Below are 27,370 nucleotides of genomic sequence, written 5' to 3'. Positions count from 1 at the left end.
TAAAGACCTCAGCTTGGCTACTTCCTGTTCTCTTATTTTCATCCATGTGGTTGCCATCTTTTCCTTATCTCCAATCATGCTTGCCATTTATCTAGGACTAGGTGGGACTGCACTGTTCTTTTTTGTGAGTTTTTTGCCTGTTTTTTTTCTTTTGGGGATGTGTATTTTAATTGAATAACACAACATGATAATTTAAGTCACTGAATTAATTTTCTCCTCAAGGAGACCCAAACACTCCTTTCCTTTCAGGCTCCTTTGGTGAGGCAAACATTAACACACATTTTCTTATCCAGTCACTGCACACTCACTGAATTAAAGCTCTTAGTGCATGGCTTCTGGCTGTGCCCACTGCTTCAGGTTGGAGAGACAGGTGTAACTCACTTCCCAGACTATTCTTTTTCAGTCTTTTGTTTCTCTTTCATTTAATGGATTTATTTTCAGAGCTACTCAGCCTGAAGAACTTGTATGCCTGAAACATGCATAATTCTCCAGACAGTCTGAGAAGAGGTGTCAGATTCTATTGCGTGGGACTCAAAATATTTTCCATCCCTTCCCACTTAGTGTACTGTTGAGAAGAGAACAGTAGGCAAATCCTTGACTGCAAATCTGTTGTGCTTTGCCCAGGGCCATCTCTCTCTGGCAATGATCCTCACTGGAAAGGCATGGTTGGTTTGTTGAGAGTTTGAGAAGAAAGGGAGGGGCAAAAACCCTCAAAGGTCAGGTGCAGGCCTGGGTCTTTTGCTGCTTGCTTGCTTTGGTCTTGAAGTGTTTATTTTTGTTAAAATTCTAAAAGAATCACACTCTAATGCTGCATTTTGACATGCCTCAATCCTTAATACAGAGCTATCCCAAAGGGTATCTATTTTTGCACCTGTTTTTTAATCTACCTTTTTCAGATTTATTAAACAGTTTAAACACTTTCTGGAGGGCGCTAAGACAAAGTGTTTCAGGCATAAGATGAAAGGTGACAGTCTTACATCCTCTTCCTCATTCATAGCTCTTTACTTCTCTATAATGTAATGGTTCTATAGACTAACATCCTGTGTAACTTTTTGAAAAATTATTTTTAGTGGATTGTCTACATGGGTGTCTTTTTATATATATGTTTCACCTGCTTTTCAGTGAAGCAAAAGTAGCATTCAAGTTCCTCTCAGTAATACAAGTCATGCAAAGATACACAGCAATGACTAATAATTTCCAAACCCTTTCCGTTGAACACTTGCTAATCCATTATTGGACTGAGAAGGTTGCTTCTAAACAGGATTGTACCCTGTCACCTCATACATTTTTTCTTGGATTCCCTTCTTAGCATCAGATGTTCCAGCTGCCACCTGCAGCTTGGAGGAGTTCCAGTGTGCATATGGACGCTGTATCTTGGACATCTACCACTGTGACGGCGACGATGATTGCGGGGACTGGTCTGATGAATCTGACTGCTGTAAGTTAGTGCCGGGTCATGGACTGCTCCAAGCATCTGAGCTGCAAACCTAAATGGATCTTTCATTGACTGGAGAGGAGTTGCAGTGTAGACAGCAATCTAATTGCTCACACGTAAATTGGCTCTTTCATTGTTGGGGATTTTTTAACTCTGGAAAGTGAGAATAGTGTTATAGGTAGTGCATTTTTGCTTACAGGAACCAAAGCAGTTTCTGGCAGAAATCAATTCAGGATTAGGTTCCATAATAATGGAGGGTAAGGGGTACTGAGGTGCCTTGGGAATTTTACATAGGGTCTGAATTTGCTCTTTATGTTTTTTACCATCTCTGCAGCATCTCACCAGCCTTGTCGCTCGGGAGAGTTCATGTGCAACAGTGGCTTGTGCATTAATGCTGGCTGGAGGTGTGATGGAGACTTTGACTGTGATGACCAGTCAGATGAGAGAAACTGCAGTGAGTGCTGGAAACTGGTGGAAGCATTCAGTTTCTATGGATGCAAAAGAATGTTTGGGACTCTTAGCTTTGTAACTGGGTTTCTTCTGATCCTTCTTGCTCATCTAACGTTCCTTGTTTGGTCCCTCAGCTACATCTATGTGCACAGCTGACCAGTTCCGCTGTAAGTCAGGGCGCTGTGTCCGTCTGTCCTGGCGTTGTGACGGGGAAGATGACTGTTCTGACAACAGTGACGAGGAGAATTGTGAGAACACAGGTTTGGTCTGCTATCTTGCTGCTTAATAGCTAACGTTTCCATCCTGAGGGTGACAGGTAATAGGATTGCTTCAGTGAGTCCAGCCTAGAGTTTCTGTCCTTCCCAAAGAATGGGATTTGTAGTCTGCCTTACATGCTTGCAAACTTATGCAAGTCTATGTGCTTAAACTAACTTAGCTGACAGTGTTTTCTGGTCACATATCAGATCCCTCCATCTTCCTACCCTGTCCCTACCACAGAGCTCTGAGACAATTCCATTCAGATTTGGAAGCATTAATAATGTGCAATGTCACTACCTTTGTCACATGGGCTATGTCCAACTTGCACATTCTAGATAGTTCAGGATAGCTTTCAAGCTGCTTTGTGAAATTGTTGAACAATTCTAGCAGGCAGCAGAATCAAAAAGGACATTTAGTGGAAGGGAAGAATAAAGCCTTTATTTTAGAACTAAGGGTGTCAGCTTTCCCCTTAGATATTTGCACAGGAGTTATTCTATCTAGTAATCATTTCACATATCATCATTCTTTTGTATGAAGATGGTTATGGGGAATTGAAGAATTTCAATAGACTCTAGTGTTATGGTAGGATTCAAGGAATGTCTAGAATCTTCTCTTTTCCTTAAAGCCTTCAGGATGCCTATAGGCCTTGCTGAGGAATAGCGTGTATTGATCCATGAATTCATCCTTGTGAGGGGAGCCCAGCTATGCGTACTGTACCTGCAGGATGAGTGTATCCTAAACAGTGAATTTAGAGGTGACAAAGTGGTTTTGTGAAACTGTACCTCTTGTTTTGGGGCTGTTGAGGAGCGAAGTGTGAGTGTTCTACAAAGACAGCTGAGCTCAGAGGACCTGCAGAGGTGCACTTTGTAGCCATTTGAGAGCAGCTGCTCTAGGCTGGTCAGCTGTCATGAGCATCAGTGTGGTGATCCTAGAACAAGCCATTGTACTTAAAGACAGGCGAGTAACCCTGTTTCCTCATCCTGATAACAAAAGTACTTGGAGGTACTGAAAGAACAGTTGTCACCCAGAAGTCAAGTCAAAGTTCCAGAGCCTGAAATTCAACTTTTCTACCTCAGATCAAAGTCAAGGTGGTTGAGTACAGCTGTTGTTACTGTGAGGTTGCTTGTGTAATTCTTCTTTAGCTCTGTGGTATATAAATAAAAATTAAATTGAGACTTCCAAGCAGAATATGTATTAGCTCATCTAAATGGCATAGTGTAGTGTCTCAGTGCCTGCAGCAAGAGTCAAAATCCTCTTGGTTTTAGACCAGAATTGTATTTTTCTTGGCCATAGGGAGAAGATGTCTAAACTAGTAGGGCAGTCAGCTGATGTGAGGATCTTTATGTTCGATGTGACAAATGAAGTCCAAGTTCCATAATCCTTCATATAAAGTATTCCTGTGCTCCGAAAAGTGACTCTGCATGTGATTTGGTTTTATGTTCTCAGCTGGTATGCCTGTTAGTTCTTAACTGTACTTGTTAATCTCACAACTACGCTTTTCCACACTGCTTACATGCAGTCTGCTAGTCTTACTGTTTCTTTCCTGATAACTGTATTGTCCTGTAACCTTCCTGAAATTACCAGAAGGTGATGATTTAGGAGCTGCTAACCAAGTCAGCTTAAGAGGTGCAAGAAATAGGAGGCAACAGGACAGTGCAGATAGTGCTCAGGAAAGAATCAGATTGGCGAAGTCCCTACAAACAGTACAACTTTACTTACAAGAATTCTGCACAGTCTCCATGCCAACAGCAGAAGTTGAAGCATGTAACTTGTGTGAAATCCTCTTGCCTGAGCTCAGATTTCAAGGATGCATGTAAATCTCATTCCAAGTAAGCACAGTGCAGCTAGAGCTGGACAAGATGTTCCTTCTTAGTCAGGCTTAAGATCCACAGCCATGCTGGGGTGAGAGATCAGACAGTTAAAGTGAAGAACTGACTCCTTCTTTGCGTGCGGTGAGTAGGGTTGTGGAATCTGGAACCAAAGAGAGCTATGCCTGGATTTTCCAGTCATGCTGAGAGAAATTAATTAGATGAACTTCACAGTAAAGCAACAGTCGACTCGGACTAGGGGAGAGTTTCAGATAGGCAAAAGATATCCACATAAAGAGAGGTGGAACAGTAAGGAGTGCAAGATGAACTGAATTCAAGGAAAGCGGGAGTCATGGATTTGTGTTCATATGAAAAGTTTGTAACTAATCTTACAAAATGTCCTGTATCCCTTTCTTCACTGTGGCTATTGTTTCATCAGTGAGCTGTGGTGTGCTACTTCCCCTTTTTCTATTGCAGGCACCCCTCAGTGTGCCCCAGACCAGTTTCTGTGTGGGAATGGGCGTTGTATTGGCCAGAGGAAGCTGTGCAATGGAGCAAATGATTGTGGAGATGGCAGTGATGAGAGCCCTCATCAAAACTGTCGTAAGTCCTCTCAAGTTCAGTCTTAAACAGAAAATGGTGGCACTGTAATGTGTGCAAGTCTATCTGGTGTTACTGAAGGATCATAGAATCATAGAATCGATTGGGTTGGAAAAGACCTCCAAGATCGAGTCCAACCCTTGGTCTAACTCTAGTCCATTTACTAGATCATGGCACTCAGCACCACGTCCAATCTGCGTTTAAAAATCTCTAGGGATGGTGAATCCACCACCTCTCTGGGCAGCCCATTCCAATGCCTGATTACTCTCTCTGTAAAGAATTTTTTTCTGATATCCAACTTAAATTTCCCCTGGCAGAGCTTAAGCCCGTGCCCCCTTGTCCTATTGCTGAGTGCCTGGGAGAAGAGACCAGCCCCCACCTGGCTAGAACTTCCCTTCAGGTAGTTCTAGACAGTGATGAGGTCACCTCTGAGCCTCCTCTTCTCCAGGCTAAACAACCCCAGCTCCCTCAACCTCTCCCCATAGGGCTTGTGCTCCAGTCCCTTCACCAGCCTTGTTGCTCTTCTCTGGACTCTCTCCAGCACCTCAATATCCTTTCTGAACTGAGGGGCCCAGAACTGAACACAGTACTCAAGGTGTGGCCTCACCAACGCAGAGTACAGGGGAAGGATCACTTCGCTGGTCCTGCTGGCCATGCTATTTTTGATACAGGACAGGATCCCATTGGCCTTCTTGGCCACCTGGGCACACTGTTGACTCATGTTGAGCTTCCTGTCAATTAGTACTCCAAGGTCCCTTTCTGCCTGGCTGCTCTCCAGCCACTCTGTGCCCAGCCTGTAGCGCTGCAAGGGGTTATTGTGGCCAAAGTGCAGGACCCGGCACTTGGCCTTATTGAACTTCATCCCATTGGAATCAGCCCATCTCTCAAGTCTATCCAGATCCCTCTGCAGAGCCCTCCTGCCTTCCAGCAGATCGACACTCCCTCCCAGCTTGGTGTCATCAGCAAATTTGCTGATGATGGACTCAATCCCCTCATCTAAATCATCAATAAAGATGTTAAACAGGACTGAACCCAACACAGACCCCTGGGGAACACCACTAGTGACCGGCCGCCAGCTGGATGCAGCTCCGTTCACCAGCACTCTCTGGGCCCGACCCTCCAGCCAGCTCTTAATCCAGGAGAGGGTACACTTGTCCAGGCCATGGGCTACCAGCTTTTCTAGGAGTATATTATGGGAGACAGTATCAAAGGCCTTGCTGAAGTCCAGATAGACCACATCCACAGCCTTCCCCCCATCCACCAGGTGGGTCACCTGATCGTAAAAAGAGATCAGGTTGGTCAGACAGGACCTGCCCTTCCTAAATCCATGCTGGCTGGGTTTAATCCCCTGTCCACCCTGAAGGTGCTGTGTGATTGCACTCAGGATGAACTGCTCCATTACCCTGCCAGGCATGGAGGTCAGGCTGACAGGCCTGTAGTTGTCAGGGTCCTGCTTGCAGCCCTTTTTGTGAAATGGGGTGACATTGGCCAACCTCCAATCATCTGGGACCTCCACAGAGAGCCAGGACTGTTGGAAGATGATGGAGAGCGGCTTGGCAAGCTCTTCTGCCAGCTCCCTCATCACCCTGGGATGGATCCCATCTGGTCCCATAGACTTGTTAGGATCCAGCTGGCTCAGTAAGTCGGTCACTATTTCCTCCTGGAATACAGGAGGGCTATTCAGCTCCCTCTCCCTGTCTACCAGCTCCAGAGGCCAGTTGTCTTGAGGGCCACCTGTCTTACTGGTGAAAACTGAGGCAAAGTAGGTGTTAAGTACCTCAGCCTTCTCTTCATCTTCCTTAACTATATTTCCTTCCAAGTCCAACAGAGAAGGAGGTTTTCCTTGCCCCTCCTTTTGTTATTAATGTATTTATAAAAGGACTTTTTGTTATCCCTAACTGAAATAGCCAAATTTACTTCAAATTCCACTTTTTTTTCCCTAATTTTTTTCCTGCATGACCTAGCTCTATCTGTAAATTCTTTGTAAGTAGCCAGCCCTTTTTTCCATAGTCTGTAAACTTTCTTTTTATCCCTGATTTCTTGCAGAATCTCCCTATTTAACCAAGCTGGCCATCTTCCCCTCCGGCTGGCCTTTTGGCACACTGGTATAGCCTGTTGCTCTGCACTCAAAATTTCCTTCTTAAAATATGTCCATCCCTCCTGGACCCCCTTGCCTTTAAGGGTTGTTTCCCAGGGTATGCTCTGAATCAGTTTTTTGAATAGGCCAAAATCTGCTCTCTGAAAGTCCAAAGTAGAGGTTTTAATGGTGGCTCTCCTTACATCCCTGAGGACTGAAAATTCTATTATTTCATGGTCACTATGCCCCAGGCGGCCTCCAACCACTACATCATCTACCAGCCCCTCTCTGTTTGTAAACAGTAGGTCTAGTGGGGCCTTACCCCTGGTAGGCTCATTTACCAGTTGATGAAGGAAATTGTCCTCTATACACTCCAGGAACCTCCTTGACTGCCTCTTCTCTGCAGTATGAAGCTCCCAGCAGATATCTGGCAGGTTAAAGTCACCCACAAGAACAAGGGCTGGAGATTTTGAGATATCTGCCAGCTGCTTGTAGAATAATTCATCTCCTTCATCATCCTGGTTGGGCGGTCTGTAGCAGACTCCCACAAGGGTGTCAGCCTTGTTGGCCTTGCCCCTGATTCTGGCCCACAGGCACTCAACCTTGTCACTGCTGACCTCAACTTCAACAGATGTGTGTAAGAAAGCAAGCCTGGACTGTGATAATGGGAGAGAATTGAACACTGAAGAAAAAGGCATTCATAGTTTTGCCAATTACAGACTGCACACAAGGAATAATAGAAGATTATGATCTCAGATATCAACATTTGTCTGCACAGATAGTGAATCCTAAAAACATATTCTGAGCTCCATTGTCTGGTTTAGTAGTGGTCCGCAGAGGAGAGCTCTGACCATGAAGAGGAAACTTCCAGCACAGACTATGTCCTTTCTCTCTTCCTCAGCCTGGTTTGAAGGGTGACTGTTGCCTAACAGCTGAGGGCAAAAGCAGCTGTCTTGTGGTTTTCAGCTCAGCTATCTTCACGTGTTCCTTTTGCAGGTCCACGGACAGGGGAGGAGAATTGCAATGTCAACAATGGTGGCTGTGCTCAGAAATGCCAGATGGTACGAGGGATGGTGCAGTGCACTTGCCACACAGGTTACAGGCTCCTGGAAGATGGCCGATCTTGCCAAGGTGGGTTTTTGGAGCAGTAGCCTCCTCCCTGCTGCTTTGATGTGTTTGAAATTGATGGCTATGATAGGGTGCAAATCAGAGTGTGAAGGCATTCAGCAAGCTATAGGTGAGATGCCTGGTTTGTTGATAATCTATCTAATGGTAACTTTGTTCCTTTGTCTGTAACATGCAGATGTGAATGAATGTGCTGAGGAAGGTTACTGCAGTCAAGGCTGTACCAACAGTGAAGGAGGCTTCCAGTGCTGGTGTGAGCAAGGCTATGAGCTGCGACCTGACAAGCGTAGCTGCAAAGCTCTAGGTAAAGGGGGTTCAACCTGCCAACACAGCTGAGGGGTGTGTGTTGGTCCAGTTCTCATAATTACGTCTGTAATGCTTTATTGGCAGCATTGTGCTGTTCACCAAGCCAACATATGAAGTAAAGGAAGTACCTGGATTTGTATTAGATGTGCCCAGGCTGTTGATGAATGCCTATGAATATTTTGCATGATTTTGACTACTATTTACTTTCCCTATCAGTGGAAAGGACTCCTCCTTACCTTCTTTCCCTAGTCCCTATCCATTCCCGGTGACCCAGATCCTGGGACAAAACTAGCTCTCTGTTTCTGTCCGGGAAGTGTCTTAACCTTTCCAGTCAGTGAGGTTGTAACTTTATTCCTCTAATGTAGGAGCTGAGGAATTAGAAATTCTGTTTAAAGTCTTAAGATGTTATGATGTTGATACTGGTTTGAGCCTTTTTCTCTTCAGTGGAAGTACCTGCTAAGTTTATATCTGGCTGAGGCAGATTTCAGCTGTGTCCTACCTGTGGTATAAGATGTAGTAGCTCATGTAGCATGAGCTAGGAGATGGATATAAAAAAAGGAACTATAGTCCAGCTGCCAAATGGCTTCCTAGTGGTATGGTTTCAGAGGCTGAGATGAGGTAGGCTTAGGTGGGACCTGGAATAATTACTTCTTGCTGAGGTTTATAACTGCTCATCTTTGAGTTAGGACTGTGTATGGAAGATGTGAAAACAGGTCTCTGAAGTGTTTTGCACTCGGGGGTTGATTTCTTGCTGCCAGTACTGCAAAACTATGTTCTGGGACTTGGTGCAGAGGGAATGGTAGGCAGGACCCTGTCAAATGCTGTCAAGTACTCCTAATGCTGTCTTCCCGTGTATTTTTAGGGCCAGAGCCAGTGCTGCTCTTTGCAAACCGAATTGATATCCGACAAGTGTTGCCTCATCGCTCAGAGTATACGCTGCTCCTGAACAACCTGGAAAATGCCATCGCCCTTGACTTCCACCACAGCAAGGAGCTCGTGTTTTGGTCTGATGTCACGCTTGATCGCATCATGAGGGCCAATCTGAATGGTAGCAACGTGGAAGAAGTGGTTTCCACAGGGCTGGAGAGCCCAGGTGCGTCACCACAAAAAAGGCAACAGCCTGGGGTGGGTGAGTGGAGAAAAGTGGGTACTAGCACTCAAAATGAAGTGCATCTCCCTGAGCAAGGGTATGGGTTGGATGGAATGGATCTAAGGTGAGTATCCCCCTGGAGTTAATCTTGGCTGGTAGGGGAAGAAATGGGAGGACTGAACTGGATCTCTTCTGAAGCAGAGAGGGAGAGGGAACTATTTTTCTATGCTGATCCATGGTTTCATTCCGTGCTTAATTCTCTCTTGGAGATAGGTGGCCTTGCTATTGACTGGATCCATGACAAATTATACTGGACAGACTCTGGGACATCTCGAATTGAAGTAGCAAACTTGGATGGCACTCACAGGAAGGTGCTTCTATGGCAGAACCTGGAGAAGCCCCGAGCAATTGCCCTACATCCTATGGAGGGGTAAGTGAAAATAGTGGACCCCGCCCAGTGAGCCCTCCATGCAGGTTTTTCCAAGTGAACATTGAAAACCCCATTCTTGGTCACAAAGATTGCCTCTGGGGTCAAGCCTTCTTTTCGTACTGCCAGTTTGGGGGACTGAGCATTGCAGGGAGCCTTCAGAGCCTTAATCCTGCTCTGGGCCCTTCAGCTTTCACCAGCCTGACAGTACTGACTGTTTCTTTGTTGGCTGTCACTTCTCTCATGACTGTGACCCAGTGTCATGCTCAAGGTCACAAGACTGATATTGTTTTGCCCCAGTAGGGAGTGAAGCTGGGTGCAATATGTGGGCCATGAGTTTTCTAGCCTGTCTCTCCCTGCCTCTTCCAGTACTATCTACTGGACTGACTGGGGTAACACTCCCCGTATTGAGTATTCCAACATGGATGGCTCTAACCGGCGCATCATTGCGGACACACACCTCTTCTGGCCCAATGGACTGACCATCGACTATGCAGGACATCGGATGTACTGGGTGGATGCCAAACATCATGTCATTGAGAGGGCTGACCTTGATGGGCGGAATAGGAAGGCTGTTATTAGCCAAGGTGAGTAACAGGGCTGTGTACTGGTAGTGCTCTCTGCAGTAAAGCACTGTGCTTCTCTGAGTTTCAGAGACACTGGCTCCTGCTTCTGTGCTTGTCTCCTGTTCTTTCCCTGTGGAATGAGCTCTGCCGCCACTGAGGGATAGCCTTTGATACCCAGTCATGAGTGGCTGCATCAAAAGGAACAAGGCCAGCAAGTTGAAGGAGGTGATTCTCCCCCTCCACTCTGCTCTTATGAGACGCCACGTGGAGGACTGCCTAAGTTCTGGTGTCCCCAGTGTATGAAGCACTTGGAACTGTTGGAGCAAGCCCAGAGGAGGGCTGCTAAATTGCTGAGAGAACTGGAGCACCTCCCCTATGAAAAGTTAGGGCTGTTCAGCCTGGAGAAGAGAAGTTTGTGTGTAGACCTCATAGCGCCTTCCAATATCTGAAGTGGGCCTGCCACAAAGGCAGGGGGACTCTTCACCAGGAACTGTAGTGGTAGGACAAGTAGTTATGGATACAAATTGGAAGAGGGGAAATTTAGGTTAGATACTAGGAAGACATTTTTTATTGTGAAGGTGATTAGACACTGGAACAGGTTGCCCAGGGAGGCTGTGGATGCCCCAGCCCTGGCAGTGTTCAAAGCCAGGTTGAATAAGGCCTTAAGCAACCTGATCTAGTGGAAGGTGTCCCTGCCTGTGGTGGGGTGGTTGGGACTGGATGATCTTTAAGGTCCCTTCCAACCCCTTAACATTCTATGATCGTATGATAGCAGAGAGGAATTGCCTGTTATATTAGTATAAAGTGTATTTGAGCAGGTTAACTGTGGTGCAGCCTAAGGGGCAGTGGAAAGAGCTTTCCTTGCTACTCTTGGTCATGTTAGACCTGATTATATCGTTGTACTGATGTCTGTTACAGGGCTCCCACACCCATTTGCTATCACTGTGTTTGAGGACAGTCTGTACTGGACAGACTGGCACACCAAGAGTATCAACAGTGCCAACAAATTCACAGGCAAGAACCAGGAGATTATTCGCAGCAAACTCCACTTCCCTATGGACATCCACACACTGCATCCTCAGCGTCAGCCAGCAGGTAACTGCAGAGAGGGTAGAGACCCAGTGAACCACTAGAAGACCTGCAGGCACCCATCGCTCTGTAAAGAGGGGAGATGGCGAGGCTGAACTTGCCACGCGTGTGTGGGCACATCCACACCTCTGTCCAGGGCTGTTACAGAAGTGGCTCCAAGGGCCGTTCTGCGGAGGTCAGAGTTGGGTGTTACCGCAGCTCCCCCTGCTGACACCGGGGATGAAGGTCTTTCAGTGGAAACAAATGGGCCTTGCTTATGTGGGAGGGGGCTGAAGATCATAAGTGGTCATAGTAATGACTGGCACCTCCCTTATTCCTCTTCAATTGCCATAATCTGCTCTAGAGGTGGATTTATTTGAATGTTTATGTTAAAATTGAGTCCTAACAATGGAGTTAGCACTTTAGTTTATATAGAATTACAGACTATGCTGAGTTAGAAGGGACCCACAAAGATCATTGAGTACAACTCTTAGCCCTGCTAAGAGGACATGACATCCCCAAGAATAACACCATGTGCCTGAGAACACTGTCCAAATGCTTCTTGAACTCTGTCATATGTTTCCTTATTGTCAGTTGTAGGTTGACAAGTTACCGTATCCATGTGGGGTTTGTCACCTCAGCTGGTGTTTTTCCTCTTTTCATTACTCTTTGCTTTATGCGTGGTTGTTTTTGTCTTTGGCTACTTGAGCAGGGAGAAACCGTTGTGGGGACAACAACGGGGGCTGTACCCACCTCTGCCTGCCAAGCAGCAAGGATTACACCTGTGCCTGCCCCACAGGCTTCCGCAAGACCAGCAGCCACGCCTGCGCCCAGAGTAAGTGAGGTGGGACCACAGCCTACATGCTCAGATGTTTAGTGGGTGGCAGGAGGTTGGCAGTGGGAGTAAGCATCAGCACCACTTGCTTCCAAAGAGATGCAGCTGGGTGGACTGAGTTAGGGGTATTAAGGGTCCTGCCAGCAGATGCTTCACCTTTTTGGTGCATTCCCCTGTTGTGCATTCTCATTGCCTTCACTAGGCTTTATGGGTGAGAATACAGAGAAACTCCATCCTTGAGTCCTTATTTTAGGACTGCTATTGGTGCCATGCTACCTGACACAGCTGATTGTCTCCCTAAAACTCCCATAAGAGCTGTGTCAGTAATGGACAAAAAATTCAATCCTCTTCACTGGCACAATTTCTCTTAGTTTGCAACCATGTGAAAAAAGCAGACCAACTATCTCCTAGATTCTCAAGAGCTATTTTCAAATAGCTATTTCACTTGGAGGGGGTCTGTGCCATTCTTTGAAAAATATGGCTTACTTTGTTCCCTCAGCACAGGTTGCCTGCCAGGAGAGAGCTCACAATTATTCTGTTCCCCCTTGCCTATCCACCCCACCCATCCTCTCCCTGTGATATTTTGCTTCCATTTAAAAAAAAAAGACCAAAGACCTGCCAATGAGAAATGGTATAGGTGGTTAAGGTTGTGGATATAGCAGGGAATTGTCTGTCTATCAATGTGTTGTTGAACTTAGAGAAATTAAAAGAAGACCTTTCGACCTTTGATCAGGTCTTGACAAGTTCCTGCTTTTTGCCCGAAGGATGGACATCCGTCGGATCAGCTTTGACACCGATGACCTGTCAGATGATGTCATCCCCCTTGCTGATGTTCGCAGTGCTGTGGCTCTAGACTGGGACTCAAAGGATGACTATGTGTACTGGACAGATGTTAGCACTGACTCAATCAGCCGAGCAAAATGGGATGGATCGAACCAGGAGGTACAGTGTTAACTGTGTGTGGAGGTCATCATCCAGGAGATTGCTTGAGCATCAGATTCGAAACCACTGGGGTACTCTGGCCTTTTAAGGCACTGCAGTTCATGGTGGATTTGTTGTAATTTGCCTAGTTCTGGCTCAGAAGACCCCTGAGATCACTGGACATTCATACACCAGTTTGGTGTATTTTCCTGCTTGTATGAAAAACTGTGAAGGAGGACATCAGGCATGGTGATTTGTGAGCAGCAGTCAATTCCTTTGTTGTAGCCCTAAAAATCTGAAGTATTAAGTGCTGTGTTATGTTGTACCTTTGGAACAAGACTCGTGGTCCTTGGGAATGCTTTTTGCGCATGGCCTTAGGCTAATGTTACCATAAAGGAGGGGAACAGAGTTCAACATTACGATTTGCAGTTTGAACAGGCACAAAAAATAAACCTTACTGTAAATGTAAGACTTACTTGGACTTCTAAGTCCTTAATGCTCTCTCTTGTGTGGCTTTGCTCTGCTTAGGCTTTTGTCTCTTGAAAGTTAATGTTGTTTGTGTTTAGGTAGTGCATGGGGCAAGTGCTTTCTGCCTAAGGTCTAATTTCACTTAGGATTTTTTCTTTTTGTTTTTATTTAGGTTGTGGTAGACACTAGCCTGGAAAGTCCAGCTGGACTGGCAATTGACTGGATCACCAACAAGCTATACTGGACTGATGCAGGTACTAGGATCCTCTGCTTGACCTAGACTTCTGTCTTATTTATTTGTCAAGAAAACTGTAAATCAGCTGGGTAGCTCTATCTGTCTCACTACAAATTTGTCTGTTTGTGTAGCAAAAAAATCTCATGTTTCATCTCGTGTGCCTCTAACAGTATGTGAATTGAGGGTGCAACCCTTAGTTTAATTATCTTTGCAGTACCCCCAGTACTAATTCTGTAGAAAGATTTATGGTAGAAGTCAAGCACCACTGTTGTCTTGCTGCAGAACTTGTGATTGTGTGCGTTTATGTATCTTCCAACAGTCTATCTTGGGGTGCAGCAGGTAGTATTTGGAGGGTGTTCTTTGCTGGAGAATCATAGTTTAGAGAGATGTAAGAAAGATTATGCTTTTCTAGCTGTTCTCTCATACCTATGTAGATGCCTTAGGAGTTTAGGAAAGGGCTGGTCTACATTCATGTAGAACTCCACTTCAGTAAGAGCTGCAGAGGTGACTTGAGAGAATGGAAAGTGACACTTTGAGCCCCATTTCTTACCTGTCTTCCAGCTACAAACATAGATGGATGGAGGGGAAGAGTGCATTATTGTATGGACTTTTTTTTCCTTAGTTCTTGCAATTCCAGAGGTCTTTAATCCCTTTGTCATTTTCTGTCTTGACTTTTGTAGGAACAGATCGGATAGAAGTCTCCAACACGGACGGCACCATGAGAACTGTTCTAATCTGGGAGAACCTAGACAGACCTAGAGATATTGTGGTGGACCCTGTTGGAGGGTGAGAGATTCTTTCTTTTGGAATGACATAGCAATTTGTGCATGTCTAAAGATATTCAGGTTCTTTGGTTTTGTGCAATTGCTTTTGTCACTGGTGCCATTGTACTACAACCTGCCAAAGACCAAAACTAGAGACCTGATTTTAGATACTAATCGAACAAGATAAGCATGGATAATTGCCTATTGTGCTGTAGAGCTTGCAGGACCTGGCTGATGTTTTCATTTGTTTGTCCTGGGGATGTAATAACGAAAGATGTTGTACAAAAAATGTTGAGAATGAGGCCATCTAGATGTTTTCTATTTCTCTATTTCCCATGTATGTTGAATTTGTATTCAAGCTCTCTGCTTAATAATTGGTTTTAGTCAGAAGAATATCCTCAGACTTTGTGGAGGTGGAGCTAGGGTGGATAGGAAAAAGCTTGTCAGCCATTGCTTTAGAAGTTTTGAAGGTCTTCAATGAAAGTGAACTATTCTTTCCTTAAGTGGATTAGTGGAAGACAAATGCAACAAGAGTGTAAAGGGCCAATGGTGGAGACTCATAAATAATTGGTTAATTTTTAGACCTTTACCTATTTGTTTTAACTTTTTCCTACATATTAGGCCAGCTGATGAGCAGTAGAAGGTATATAAATTTGAGTATGATCTTAGGTACAAGAACCCAAGGCTGGACGTGAGAACAATATTAGTCTAATGCTTCTTCGTGCTTGGACCTGAAGGCACCAGGCTCTTTTGCTTCCCTGTAGCACTACCCAGCTGTAGTGGCAGTGAACAAGTGTGGACATTCACTTTTGTCTGGGCTTCTTACCAGGTTCATGTACTGGACTGACTGGGGAGCCCACCCCAAAATTGAACGTGCTGGTATGGATGCCTCAAACCGCATGGTGATCATTTCTTCCAACCTGACGTGGCCTAATGGCCTGGCCATTGACTATGAGTTACAGCGCTTGTACTGGGCAGATGCAGGCATGAAGAGCATCGAGTATGCTGGTCTGGATGGAAGCAACAGGAAGGTAAGGAAGCCATCTTTGAGGAGACAGTCTGGGAGCCTGAGGTGTAGGTCCGATAGCACAGAGTGCTGATGGCCCCTGCCTCTTTTTCCAGTTGAAAGGGAAATTTACACGCACAGCTGCTTTCACTGGGAGAGGAAGAGCTCCCTTTCAATTGCAAACTGTGTGTGGGGGAAGCTCCTTTTAAGAGCTAACATTGCCTCGTCTCACTCTCATTTGCTGTTACTGTATGGTATGATGTTGAGAGGGGGCAAGGGAAACCTCTTCCCCTTAGTGACTGCTTAGTAATATTTTCTTTGTGGGGGACTGTGGGTAATCTGACCAGGTGCTGATTGGGAGCAATCTGCCTCACCCCTTTGGACTTACTCTTTATGGTGAGAGAATCTACTGGACAGACTGGCAGGCCAAAAGCATCCAGAGCGCAGACAGACGAACGGGGCAGTCTCGGGAAACGCTGCAGGACAATCTGGAGAATCTTATGGATATTCATGTTTTCCACCGGCACAGGCCACCAGGTACAGAGCTTACCCCAGGCCACACTGAGCTGAGAGCTCGCTCAGGCTCTGCTCTGTGGCATTTCTCTTCTGCAAAGAGGCTGATCTGTCAGCCCTCATTGTCTAAAGTGTCTGTGTAGAGTATGAGAGCATTAGAGTCAGCTCTTGACTAGGTATTTAAGGGCATTCTAGGATGCCTTTCTGTAGCTGTTCATCCCTTTTTTGTGTGAGTGCCACTGACTTATGGGTTTCTTACCCTCTTTCCTGTAGTACATTCAGCATGTGAAGTTAGGAATGGAGGCTGCAGTCACCTGTGCCTTTTGGCACCACTTCCAAAAGGTTACAGCTGTACCTGCCCTACAGGGATCAACTTGCAATCTGATGGCAAGACCTGCTCCCCTGGTGAGTCCTCTCTGTAGGTTCCTTATTGCCATTTCATATCACGGCTATATTTTGCCTCTGCCTTGTTAGAGAACAAAGTTCACTTTTATGTGCCTTACCTACTCTCCCTGTTTGATGCCTGTACCTTCAATTTGAGTGAGAATTACTGTGGAGAAACTTACTGATAACTGGATTGATAAAGAAGAAATTTTTCTGGAAATTTTTCATGGGCAGCTAAACCAGATTTCATGTTTTATCCCGTACTTTGCTCTAATCTTAAGGTGAATTCTTTAACTACAAGGTGCTATATTCTTTAACAAGTCTGATCGCACTTATCCCATGGACCCACTTTCGGAGGACTCTTTCCATGGAAGGTGCTCAGCTTCAGGCCGGGGTACCTCCACATTTTCTCCTTAATAGAAAAAAAATTACTCTTAATCCCCATTTCCCAACACATATTAGAAGTAACTCTTCTATGAGTGCAATGCATTTCAACTTGGATGTAAAGAAGCATTAAATGATGATCAGTAAAGCTTTTGTACACAGTGTTCGTAAGCCAAGATCTGCCTGAGACACTTTCTGTTTTCCACTGAAGTGTGTGTAACCTGCAGAATTTGATAAATAACTTGTTCCTTGCTGATGCTTGTCCATTTTCAACTCTGCAGGAATGACCAGCTTTCTGATCTTTGCCAGAAGGACTGACATCCGGATGGTCTCTCTGGATATCCCCTACTTTGCAGATGTTGTTGTCTCAGTCAATGTCACCATGAAGAATACCATTGCAATTGGAGTGGATCCTCGTGAAGGTCTGCGCTTCTTAGTGTATCTGACTGTGTTTGAAAGGCAACAAGTGACTTTGTGTCTAAATGTCTGAGTAAAGACCCAGACACAGATCTTACTGTAGGTTGTGAATTTCGGTGTTTTTCTAGTATATGCTGCAAATAATTGCTTTCCAATAAGGAAGGAAATATCCTTATAGGAAAACAAAGAATTCCAAAAACATGGGAAGAGGCTGCCTGCTATATTGAGTGAGGTGGTTCTGCATTTTGGATTTCAGAAAGCCTTCCTCCTGCTGGGACTCTGGCTGTTTGTTTATAGTAAACATCTGATGCTGTGCTGGATGTAAACACACTGTTGCACAGTAAGGTAGATGATCTGATTGCTGTCCTCTGGGACATTTTGAGAAATCAGATGTAGGACTCTAGTAGTAGCTGCTAAAGTGTTTTGTGTTCTCTGTCCTTGTATAAAAGTCAGTGTCAGTACTTCCGCATATTTGAGGGAGAACTGGAACAAGATAATTGGTACTGTTCTATCACTCTAGCTGAATAATCTTTTTTCTGTTGTTATTCCTTTGCAGTCAGATCTATTTTGAATGGTGTAGCTGGTAGTCAGAGACCTGGATGTGTTTTTTAAGAATTTATCTGTTTGATTGTTGGGGTTTGGTTTGGTTTGGTTCTGGGCTTTTTGAAGTTTCTTTTTCTTCTTCCATCCAGGAAGGGTTTACTGGTCAGACAGCACACTGCGGAAGATCAGTCGGGCTGCCCTTGATGGCTCACAGTTTGAGGACATCATCACTACAGGTGAGGGAAATTTTGGTCTGAGAGCCTCTTGCTGCCATGCTGCATGAAGAGAAATTCTCTGATACCCCAGTGGAATAAATTTTGGGTAGAAAGGCAAGCAAAACCTAAAGCAACTGCCTGATGAGATGGACAAGAGGAATACCCCTAGTTCCTGACTAAGCAGGGAGAATAAACAGTGACCAGTATGTCTTTCTATTTATTCAGGTCTTTTGACTACAGATGGGCTGGCTGTGGATGCTATTGGCAGAAAGATCTATTGGACAGATACAGGAACTAACCGAATTGAAGTAGGCAACCTCGATGGCTCCATGAGGAAAGTCTTGATCTGGCAGAACCTGGACAGCCCTCGGGCAATAGCTTTATACCATGAGATGGGGTTAGTGTTGTCAAGAGCTTATCTAAGTATTTACACAGGACTTACGATCTCCTTTTCCATAATACTTGCTGATATTTCGCCAGGTATATGTACTGGACTGACTGGGGTGAGAATGCCAAGCTGGAACGCTCTGGGATGGATGGCTCTGGACGTGTGGTGTTGATTAGCAACAACCTTGGCTGGCCTAATGGACTGGCAGTGGATAAAGCTGGGTCCCAGCTGCTCTGGGCTGATGCACACACTGAGGTCTGATTCTGTTCTTCAGCATTGTTTGTCATTGGGTCTCTGGTAGCTTGGGAGCTGTTTTGAAGCTCTTGAGCAAGCTATCAAAAGAGCAAGGAGAATGTAAGCTTTTCTGAGAGTATGGGCTATGGGGGGAGGATGAACCTGAATAACATCACTCATCTAGACTGTTTCCCTCCTGATACAAGAAGTATTAACAAAAGGAGCAGCGCTTTGAGTGTGGGGCTCATGTTTTACTTCTTCCTTTAGCGGATCGAGGCTGCGGATCTCAATGGTGCAAACCGCCGCACCCTGCTGTCTCCAGTGCAACATCCCTATGGCCTCACTTTGCTGGACTCCTACATCTACTGGACTGACTGGCAAACTCGCAGCATTCACAGGGCTGACAAGGACACTGGTGCCAATGTCATCTTGGTGAGGGCAAACCTGCCTGGCCTCATGGACATTCAAGCTGTTGATAGGGCACGGCCCCTGGGTAAGTTCCTAGGCTGCCCCTAAATCAGTGGGTGTTTGTGGTGACTAAAGCAGTCCTTCAGGGCTGTCATTGGAAAAAGTTCTTTGTGTAAAGCATGAGCGATAAAGTAACTTCTCAAAAATCAGCTTTTCTTTTTTTCTTCCCTCTTCTTTAACTATACACTTTCCCCTGTTTAGCAAGCCCTAAAGGTCTCGTCTTTGTTTACTACCGCATGCATTTTGACCCCCTTCATCTCATTTCCTTCACTGGATTGCACTGACAACCTCATTCACACACACTAGCAGAGCCACTTTCTTAGGAGGACTGAAGGAGTCATGCCCTATTAGGCTTCACCAGAGTCTACTGGCACTGGACACTTTACCTTTTTTAACTCCAAGAGACATTAATTCCTCTTAAACCGGTTATTGAAATCTTATTTCAAGTTCTAGTATTTTTTCCCAGTCATTGCAGGCTTCTTCTTCCTGTCTGCCACTTCACTTTGCAAAATCTCTGCTGCTTTTGTTGCTCTTAATATGTGTCATGCTCTACAACTATTCTGTGACAGAGTCAAATCTTTGGTACTCTTTGGGGATCCTATATGACCCCATCTTGCCTCCTTGTTCTCAGTGGAAGTCGTTACTTTGTGCTAAGACTTTGTTCTGGTGGAATTTCCACAATGTACTTCTCCAGAAAACTGTGCTGCTTTTCCTGTGATTACTAACAGTATATCATCACTCTCGACAGTGTAACTTTGCAATATAACTTAAAGCTGACCAACAGTTTGGCCATCATATCCACACTGTCTTCTTCCCACTCCTTGCACCTATCTTCTGGGCTTATTCCCTCCTAGTAAATGTATGCTGGGTTTTTTACAATGAAAAAAACCCCGACGACCCTAATACGTCAGGCACTTTCAGCAGGCTTCTCTGATGCCTTTGTTTACTTGCCACTGTGTGCAGCTAAGTTGAAACAGAAGCTTCTTTGTCAGCCTGGCCTCTGGTGCATTGTCACACTGTTTCCCCACAGGGTTGGATCTTTCTGTCAGCATTACTGTTTGTAGTAGTAATAAAGCTAAACTGCAGTTGCATGAAACTATGAGCATTTGGCTGTTCCTTTTCCATGGGAAAACTATGATTAGCAAGGAATGAAGGTCAGGATTTTGCTTCTAATGTTCCCTCTTCTTCTGGGCCTTCACATTCTCCTTGCCAGCCATGCCCATACCTACCATGAATCTTGGAGAGGAGGGGGAGTGTCCCTGTGTGAAGGGCTGTAGATTCCCAGCAAAGTTGGGATGGTATGGATGAACTCAGCTGCTAGCAAGTGGTGCATGTATGTAGCCTTTAAAGGAAAGCTTTGGTCTGTGGGATCCTTAAACTGTGTTTTCCCTGTTTCTAAAGGCTTCAATAAATGCGGAGTTCATAATGGTGGCTGCTCCCACCTTTGTTTGCCTCACCCCACTGGTTTCTCCTGTGCCTGCCCCACTGGCATCCAGCTGAAGAGAGATGAGCAGACATGTGACTCTTCTCCAGAGACCTACCTACTTTTCTCTAGCCGTGCTTCCATCCGTCGTATCTCGCTGGACACCAGTGACCACACAGATGTGCACATACCTGTCCCTGAGCTGAACAATGTCATTTCTCTGGACTATGATAATGTGGATGGCAAGATTTACTACACGGATGTATTTCTGGATGTTATCAGGTAGGTGCCAGTCATCTGCTTGGCTGGTGTCTAGGGCACCCAGAGACTTGTGCTCATTGTGCCACAGTGAGCCACCCAGTGAGTGTGCCAGCAGACTTGGTAGCCTGAGATGCTGTCACTAAACCACTACTTACACCTTGTGTTTGGTACACAGTATCATGTATATCATTGAACGAAATGCTGAAGGTGTGTTTAACCTGATGAAGACTATGGGGAAAGAGGTATCAGGGAGGTAGGAGTATGCAGTGGTCCTGTGGTGATCACATATGGAGGTGTGAAGGCTTTCCAGGAGCTACCCATTCCTCACTGCCATTTGTTGCTGGTTTCCATCCAGACGGGCTGATCTGAATGGCAGCAACATGGAAACTGTGATTGGTCAGGGTTTGAAGACTACGGATGGCCTGGCAGTGGACTGGGTTGCCAGGAACCTCTACTGGACAGACACAGGACGCAATACCATTGAAGTAGCTAGACTGGATGGAAGCTCTAGGAAAGTGCTGATCAACAACAGCCTGGATGAACCCCGAGCCATTGCTGTCTTTCCCAAAAAGGGGTAGGTATGGGGTTATTGGTGGGGCAGGGAGAAAGGCTGCACAGAGGCAGATTGGAAGAGGAGATTGTGGGAGGAAAAAGAGATGTGCCATGTGAATCTGCAGGTACCAGCAAGGGGCTGACACAGAGTAACATGTAATCAGGCAGACAGCGAATTAGAACATTGGGCCGATGGCTGTGAGAAGCAGGCTACAGACCATACTATCTTTTTTGAACCTGAAGAATCTGGCAGTTTCATTCATAACTAAAACTGTCATAAGGCTAAATGAAATGGTCTTTTCTTCTTACACTTGTCTTTTGTCTCCTCAGGTACCTCTTCTGGACAGATTGGGGTCACATTGCTAAAATTGAACGGGCAAACTTGGATGGCTCTGAACGTAAAATCCTGATTAACACTGACCTAGGATGGCCCAATGGATTGACTTTGGATTATGACACCAGAAGGTCGGTGAAAGATTTTCTTATATGTGCATGGGGTTAAGAGATGTAATGAATTTTTTAGCCCTCTTAGCCTTGTTTATGGGAGTAGCACTGTGGGTTTGGGTTTGTTTTAGAGGCGATTTGTTTTTTGTTTGGTTGAGGTTTTTTGTTTTTTTTTTTTCTGATCTGTCTTATTGCTTCCATGATCTTGGCTAGTGAATGACTAGAAAGTGAAGTATACATGGAAGCTCCTCTCTTTCCCTGTTCCTTCAGGATATACTGGGTGGATGCACACCTTGATCGCATAGAGAGTTGTGATCTCAATGGGAAGCTACGCCAGGTGTTGGTCAACCAGGTGTCACATCCTTTTGCTCTGACACAGGTAAGAAGATTTTCCTGCTGCTGCTGTTCTCCATGGTGTGTTGATGAGTTTGGAGAGTGGAGTTCAGGGACAGGGAAGTGTTACAGTCTGGGAAACCAAGATGGCTGAGGGGGTAGTATTTCCATCTTCTCTGGAGCTAACAGAGGAAGTTTGTCTAAACTCCTGTAGGGTGTAGACAGTCATCTTTATGATAAGAGGATAAGGGTTTGAAAAGGCTTTTGTTTTGTGCCTCCTGCCACTGGGATATGTTTTTTTATGGGTATCTTGTGTCTACATGGCTAAACATGCTAATGGCTGTGAATTTTCTTTGCTGTCTCCCTGAGCAGCAGGATAGATGGATATACTGGACTGACTGGCAAACGAAATCTATCCAGAGAGTGGACAAATACTCTGGGCGGAACAAAGAGACGGTCCTAGCCAATGTTGAGGGATTGATGGATATCATTGTGGTTTCCCCTCAGAGGCAGACAGGTAAATGGGAGGACCTGGATTTGGGCAAATGCTAATTGTAGACAAAAAGAATTCTGAAACCACTGTGCTACTATGGATGTCAAGTGAGGATGACATCCTTTCTTGTACTCAAACTATTAATACATCTTCCCTCAGCACATTCCTTGTCTACCTGTGACTTTTCAGTCAAGTACATGTTAATGGTGTTCTGTTAGAGCTTTGATTAGCAAATGTCACTTTCTGTGTTGTTCACCTGACATTGTGTTAAAACAGAAAAATGTAAGCTTTTTGTTTTTTCCTCTGTGCAATTGTGTTGTCTGGGCTTCTGTCTCAGGATTTCCCATGTCTTCATTTCAAGACTGCCCTAGTGCAAGCAGCGTCTGGCTATTGTCATCACTTTCTTAGCAGTCAGATGAAGGGCACGTGCCATAAACATAGTAACTTGATGGATTTCTGCAAAGTATCTCTGGTTGAGAAGGAAAAAAGGTTGTTGCTCTGAGCTCCTACTTGATCATGTGCAGCACATTTAGAAAACTGTTTGTTCCTTCTAGGTACTAATGCTTGTGGAGTGAACAACGGAGGCTGTACTCACCTCTGCTTTGCCAGGGCTTCTGACTTCATCTGTGCGTGTCCGGATGAACCAGATGGGCGGCCCTGTTCTACTAGTGAGTTTACTGAGTGTCCCTGGAGTAGCAGCTTCTGTAAGTGAGACGCTGCTACTGCTTACACAGTGGCAGCCAAAGCAGCTGGGGCTCTCCAGTGTATCAATCTTATGCGGAGTTGCATACTGGAAATAAGGCAGGTGGTTGTGAGCAACAGAGCTGCCTTCTGCTGGCAGATTGCATTTGAGATGGCAGAGCTGCTCCTACAAGCTATAGAGAGTTTCAGAAATGGCCTATCAGACTGGGTAATCTGTCGCACAGTATTGAGGGCCAGCTTATTTGTCTCTGTTGTTCTAGTTCCTGGTGTGGTGCCCCCTCGTCCTGAACCAAGCAGTGTAAGGGAGAGAACTCCAACACCGCCTGGCAGAGTAGATACCTCAACAACCAAACCTCTCACGTCTGTAGAAGCAGTGGAAAGAAAGTAAGTGCTCTTGTTCTCTTGTAATTGGGGTGTGAAAGTCACAGCTTTTGCATGGTGCCACATGCAAGCCCCCTCTGGTTGTCATCATCCAAATGTACCTATCCCTAGCCCAAAAAGGCTATTCCAGCTCCAGATTTCACATTCTTAATGGGGGGAACAGTATGACAAAGAATGCAGAACACCGTTGAGCTGGCAAGAAAGAGGTGCAGAGTCTTTCTCTCTGTTCTGTTTAAATGTGTGTTTAGGCTGACTGTGCTGAAGTGTTAAAATCCTCCTTAGACTTCGTGTCATTCATTTGATTGATTTTTAGCTCCTAATTTTGAGAACTTTTTTCTGAGAGGAGGGACAGGGAGTCTGTCACTTTAATTCACTGACACATCTCAGATCTGAGGAAGTGATTCTGCCCTGCCTACAATGGGATAGGCTTGCTTGGGACAGAAAAGAAACTTGGCAGCTCAAATATTGAAGTTTCAATGCAGGTAGTTAAGAGACTTTTTTCTTGCTAATTCCCTACAACCTGCTGTTTATACAACCCAACAAAAAGTATGTTCCATAATATATGGCTGAGTTATTTACAAGGCAAAAATTCCACTTTGTTGAGTATGATTTATTGGATAGAAAGCTCTTAGTCCTGACTCTGAGATGTTTTGATTTTTGCTTCAGCACTGATGCTGAAATTTTCTGATAGACATATGTGTACACCTGTGTACCTGAGAGGTGAATTTAGAATGACTCAGATCTGCAGATATTGCAGACTGATAATTGATACATACATACACACGCCCCTGTATACATTTGTGTATGGTCCTCTCATCTCTGGAGACAGAAGAATACTGAAGAAGAGAAAGGCAGACCTCTGTTTTTGAGCTGGAAATGGAAAGAATATCAGTGCTAGTGCATTCTGTCCTGGTTTTTGATACCTTTGATACTGTTGATTCTACTTTCAGTAACTGACTGTCCTTCTGTCATTCAGCTGCTCTGACAAAGATGCTAGGCAAGGCTTATGTACTCATGCCAATGAGGCAGTGCTGGCAACCATGGGTGAGTTCCTTTCTTTCACTCTTCTCCACCAAGGGTGTTCCTACAGATGTGCCCAGGCCATTCCAGTCCATAGTGCCTGAAATTCAAATTTGTGAAACTCAGACTTGAATTACTCAAAAACCCTCTGAGCAGAGCAAAGTGCATCTAAGGATAAACATCAGTCATAGACATTCATTAGCCTGTGTGGGGACTTTTCCAAATGACCCTTTGGTCTGAAGAATAGTTCTGTTTTCTTTCATCCCATACCTCATCCCTTGGGTCTTCCCATTAATGATACTCTTCTTCACTGTCCTCCTTGTGTTTAGTTGAAGATTGTTGACTAGGGTAATTGTTTCCCACTGCAGGAGTAACCTGTCAGCAAGGGGGCATAACTCACCCTATTACAAAGTTCTTGATGCTCTGTGGTTTGTTCCTCAGGGCCTGGGTGGGAGGAAATGTTAATATGTTTGGTTGCATATGAAGCTGAACAAAACCCACTGTTAAACCTTGATGTGCTGATATTTTGCTTTACATACTTCTGTATAGAGAAACCCCTCCCATTAGGTGTTACACCAAAGTTAGTATTATCCAGTAAAAATTAAGATGAGTGCATAAATTACCTTTAGTGTTCATTTTCAGGAGAAGGACTGCATGTCAGCTACATTATTGGAGGTCTTCTCAGCATCTTGTTTATTTTACTGCTTATTGTTGCTTTAATTATATATAGGTAAGTGATCTTTTTGTTCCCCCTCTCCTGGCCAATAGTAAACTCCAGAACTGAAGGAGAAAAAAGCTCCTGAAAGCACCTAATCTTTCTTTATTGTCATTTACAATCCTTTTGTTCTCCATTGGAAGCAGTGCTTGATGATTTTATCGGCCAGGTTTGAATCCTGTGCAGTTGAAGTGTTGCAAATACACTTCTATTATCTGAAGCCTTATTGGCTAAATTTCTGCAGAGAGTTTATGAGTTATGGACAGGGACGTGAGATAATTTTTATCTCAGTAGAGGTATGAGCTGATGTGCCTTCTGCCAGATAACTTCACCAGTTCCTTCCAGTATAACTTCTGTGGTTACATGGCAGTGCCTTGCTGTACTTGCAGCTGGTAAATGGACTAGTAGCTGAAGAGCCAGGTGAAGCCAGCATTCTCTTTTTGAGGAAAGTGAAGATAACTGGAGCTTTCCTTTTGCTGAGCACTCAGGAACTTTGCACACTGGTTGTAGGGCCCTGTATCTTTTCTGACAGCTTTCTCTCTCTAGGCATAATAAGTCCAAGTTCACAGACCCTAGCTTGGGGAACCTGACCTACAGTAATCCCTCATACCGGACATCTACCCAGGAGGTGAAGATTGAGTCTATTCCTAAACCAAACATGTACAACCAGTTGTGCTATAAGAAAGAGGTAAGAGCTGCTACTCAGCACATGGGAGCCCAGCTCAAGTTGCTGTTGAGTATTACAGGCCTCAGTTTGTGAAAACGTTGCAACTTCTCAGCATTTACTTCTAGGACATAGGAGAGCAGCTTCAGTGAATTGTTCAGACTGCTATGGAGATTAGCCAGCAGCACTTCTTCCCCAGTGACCTGTAGTGAATTTAACATGGCTTTAGTTCTCTGCTTCTTCTCTGTTCCCACAGTGCCTTGTATTTCATTTGCATTGGGTGCTGGCCCTCAAAGTACTTACGTAAATTGGAATTGTCTTCCTTGGATATGGGTGTTGGTTAGTGACTGTTGTACCACAGTTGCTTTGGACAGTCACATGGGTAACCAGGCAGCCAGAAGGCAGTTGGTAACAAGAATGTGGCTCCTGGCTGCACACTGCCTGGAAGGGGTGGGATAGATTAAAAACTGGAGCCCTCATAAACAGAGCACTTTAAAGGCCCTTAATGCCACAGGATGGAGAGGGTTTAATATGATATCTTGTAGCACTTAGTTTCTCCTCTCTTTTCTCCTCAGAAGCTTTCTTATCACTCAGATAGCTTCTCATCTTCCCTCTTCTGATTTCCGTCCACATCCTCACGTCAGGTATCACTGCTGTGCGTGTTCGATCCTGCCTCCCTCACTCAAGCTCGGTTGTGTGGCTCAAGTGTGTCCCATACTAACTGCTCTTTCTTGGTTTTTCCCCTCTCCTGCTTTTATGTCCTTACACCAGCTCTACTGCTTGTCAAGAAAGTATGAGGAATTCTCTATGGCTTGTCAAGAAAGTATAAGGAATTCTCTGTGGCAGATTCTTTGGTCTGGGCAGTCCATATGGGAGATTAGAAATAGATAATTTCTGTAGGACTATTTATGATAATCTGTTAGGTCATTGAATTTCTCTAGTGGGGATCACAGCAAGACTTATGCAGGAGAGAGTTTTCCCTGACTTGGTTTTTCAGAGTTACTATCCAATAAATTTCCCAAACTTCCATGCCATTTTAGCCTTATCTACAAAGGATAAGCCACAATTATTTATCTGGGAATCTAAATCCTTTCCAGTTTTCTCTTAATTCTCATGCTTCTATATATACCCAAATCTATATTTTCCACTCCCTCCACATCCCCCGTGGGGATAGATCAGATGTTCTAATGCTTCGTATTTGTCAGTGAGCCAAGTTAGACAGATTTCACTGCTTTAATCTCAGTGTGGTCCCTTTAGCCTCTGATAATTTCTGTTGTTTCCCTATAATCTCCTTCCTCTGTATCACTGTGAGACTCCGACTCAACAGTGGTATTCCAGCTGTGTTTTCCTGAGAGGCAAATCTAGAATGACTCAGATGTGAATATATTGCAGACCTA

General features: G+C 44.8%; 1 protein-coding gene across 7 annotated transcripts in view; it reads left to right on the top strand.

The window, feature by feature from the left end:
• The window catches only part of LRP4 (LDL receptor related protein 4), an 88,816-nt gene that overhangs the window by 57,060 nt on the left and 4,386 nt on the right, over positions 1-27,370 (top strand). For 2 of the 7 annotated variants that reach the window (XM_071558505.1, XM_071558510.1), the window contains exons 6-37: positions 1,310-1,438; positions 1,770-1,889; positions 2,020-2,145; positions 4,429-4,554; positions 7,625-7,759; positions 7,932-8,057; positions 8,922-9,152; positions 9,423-9,579; positions 9,946-10,163; positions 11,061-11,237; positions 11,920-12,045; positions 12,779-12,987; positions 13,607-13,688; positions 14,350-14,455; positions 15,263-15,464; positions 15,787-15,976; positions 16,226-16,357; positions 17,002-17,142; positions 17,830-17,916; positions 18,121-18,292; positions 18,376-18,538; positions 18,785-19,010; positions 20,387-20,690; positions 21,025-21,243; positions 21,552-21,686; positions 21,936-22,044; positions 22,368-22,515; positions 23,046-23,159; positions 23,454-23,577; positions 24,551-24,618; positions 25,237-25,324; positions 25,856-25,997. In XM_071558505.1, coding sequence (XP_071414606.1) covers positions 1,310-1,438; positions 1,770-1,889; positions 2,020-2,145; positions 4,429-4,554; positions 7,625-7,759; positions 7,932-8,057; positions 8,922-9,152; positions 9,423-9,579; positions 9,946-10,163; positions 11,061-11,237; positions 11,920-12,045; positions 12,779-12,987; positions 13,607-13,688; positions 14,350-14,455; positions 15,263-15,464; positions 15,787-15,976; positions 16,226-16,357; positions 17,002-17,142; positions 17,830-17,916; positions 18,121-18,292; positions 18,376-18,538; positions 18,785-19,010; positions 20,387-20,690; positions 21,025-21,243; positions 21,552-21,686; positions 21,936-22,044; positions 22,368-22,515; positions 23,046-23,159; positions 23,454-23,577; positions 24,551-24,618; positions 25,237-25,324; positions 25,856-25,997 — 4,832 coding nt within the window. Of the gene's footprint in view, positions 1-1,309; positions 1,439-1,769; positions 1,890-2,019; positions 2,146-4,428; positions 4,555-7,624; positions 7,760-7,931; positions 8,058-8,921; positions 9,153-9,422; positions 9,580-9,945; positions 10,164-11,060; positions 11,238-11,919; positions 12,046-12,778; positions 12,988-13,606; positions 13,689-14,349; positions 14,456-15,262; positions 15,465-15,786; positions 15,977-16,225; positions 16,358-17,001; positions 17,143-17,829; positions 17,917-18,120; positions 18,293-18,375; positions 18,539-18,784; positions 19,011-20,386; positions 20,691-21,024; positions 21,244-21,551; positions 21,687-21,935; positions 22,045-22,367; positions 22,516-23,045; positions 23,160-23,453; positions 23,578-24,550; positions 24,619-25,236; positions 25,325-25,855; positions 25,998-26,548; positions 26,618-27,370 lie in introns of all 7 variants that reach the window. The other 5 variants (XM_071558511.1, XM_071558509.1, XM_071558508.1 and 2 more) reach the window with 5 other exon arrangements.

This window comes from Pithys albifrons, chromosome 6 (assembly GCF_047495875.1).
Source record: "Pithys albifrons albifrons isolate INPA30051 chromosome 6, PitAlb_v1, whole genome shotgun sequence".
NCBI classification, from domain to species: domain Eukaryota; kingdom Metazoa; phylum Chordata; class Aves; order Passeriformes; family Thamnophilidae; genus Pithys; species Pithys albifrons.
This window is presented reverse-complemented; position numbering and strand designations above follow the sequence as displayed.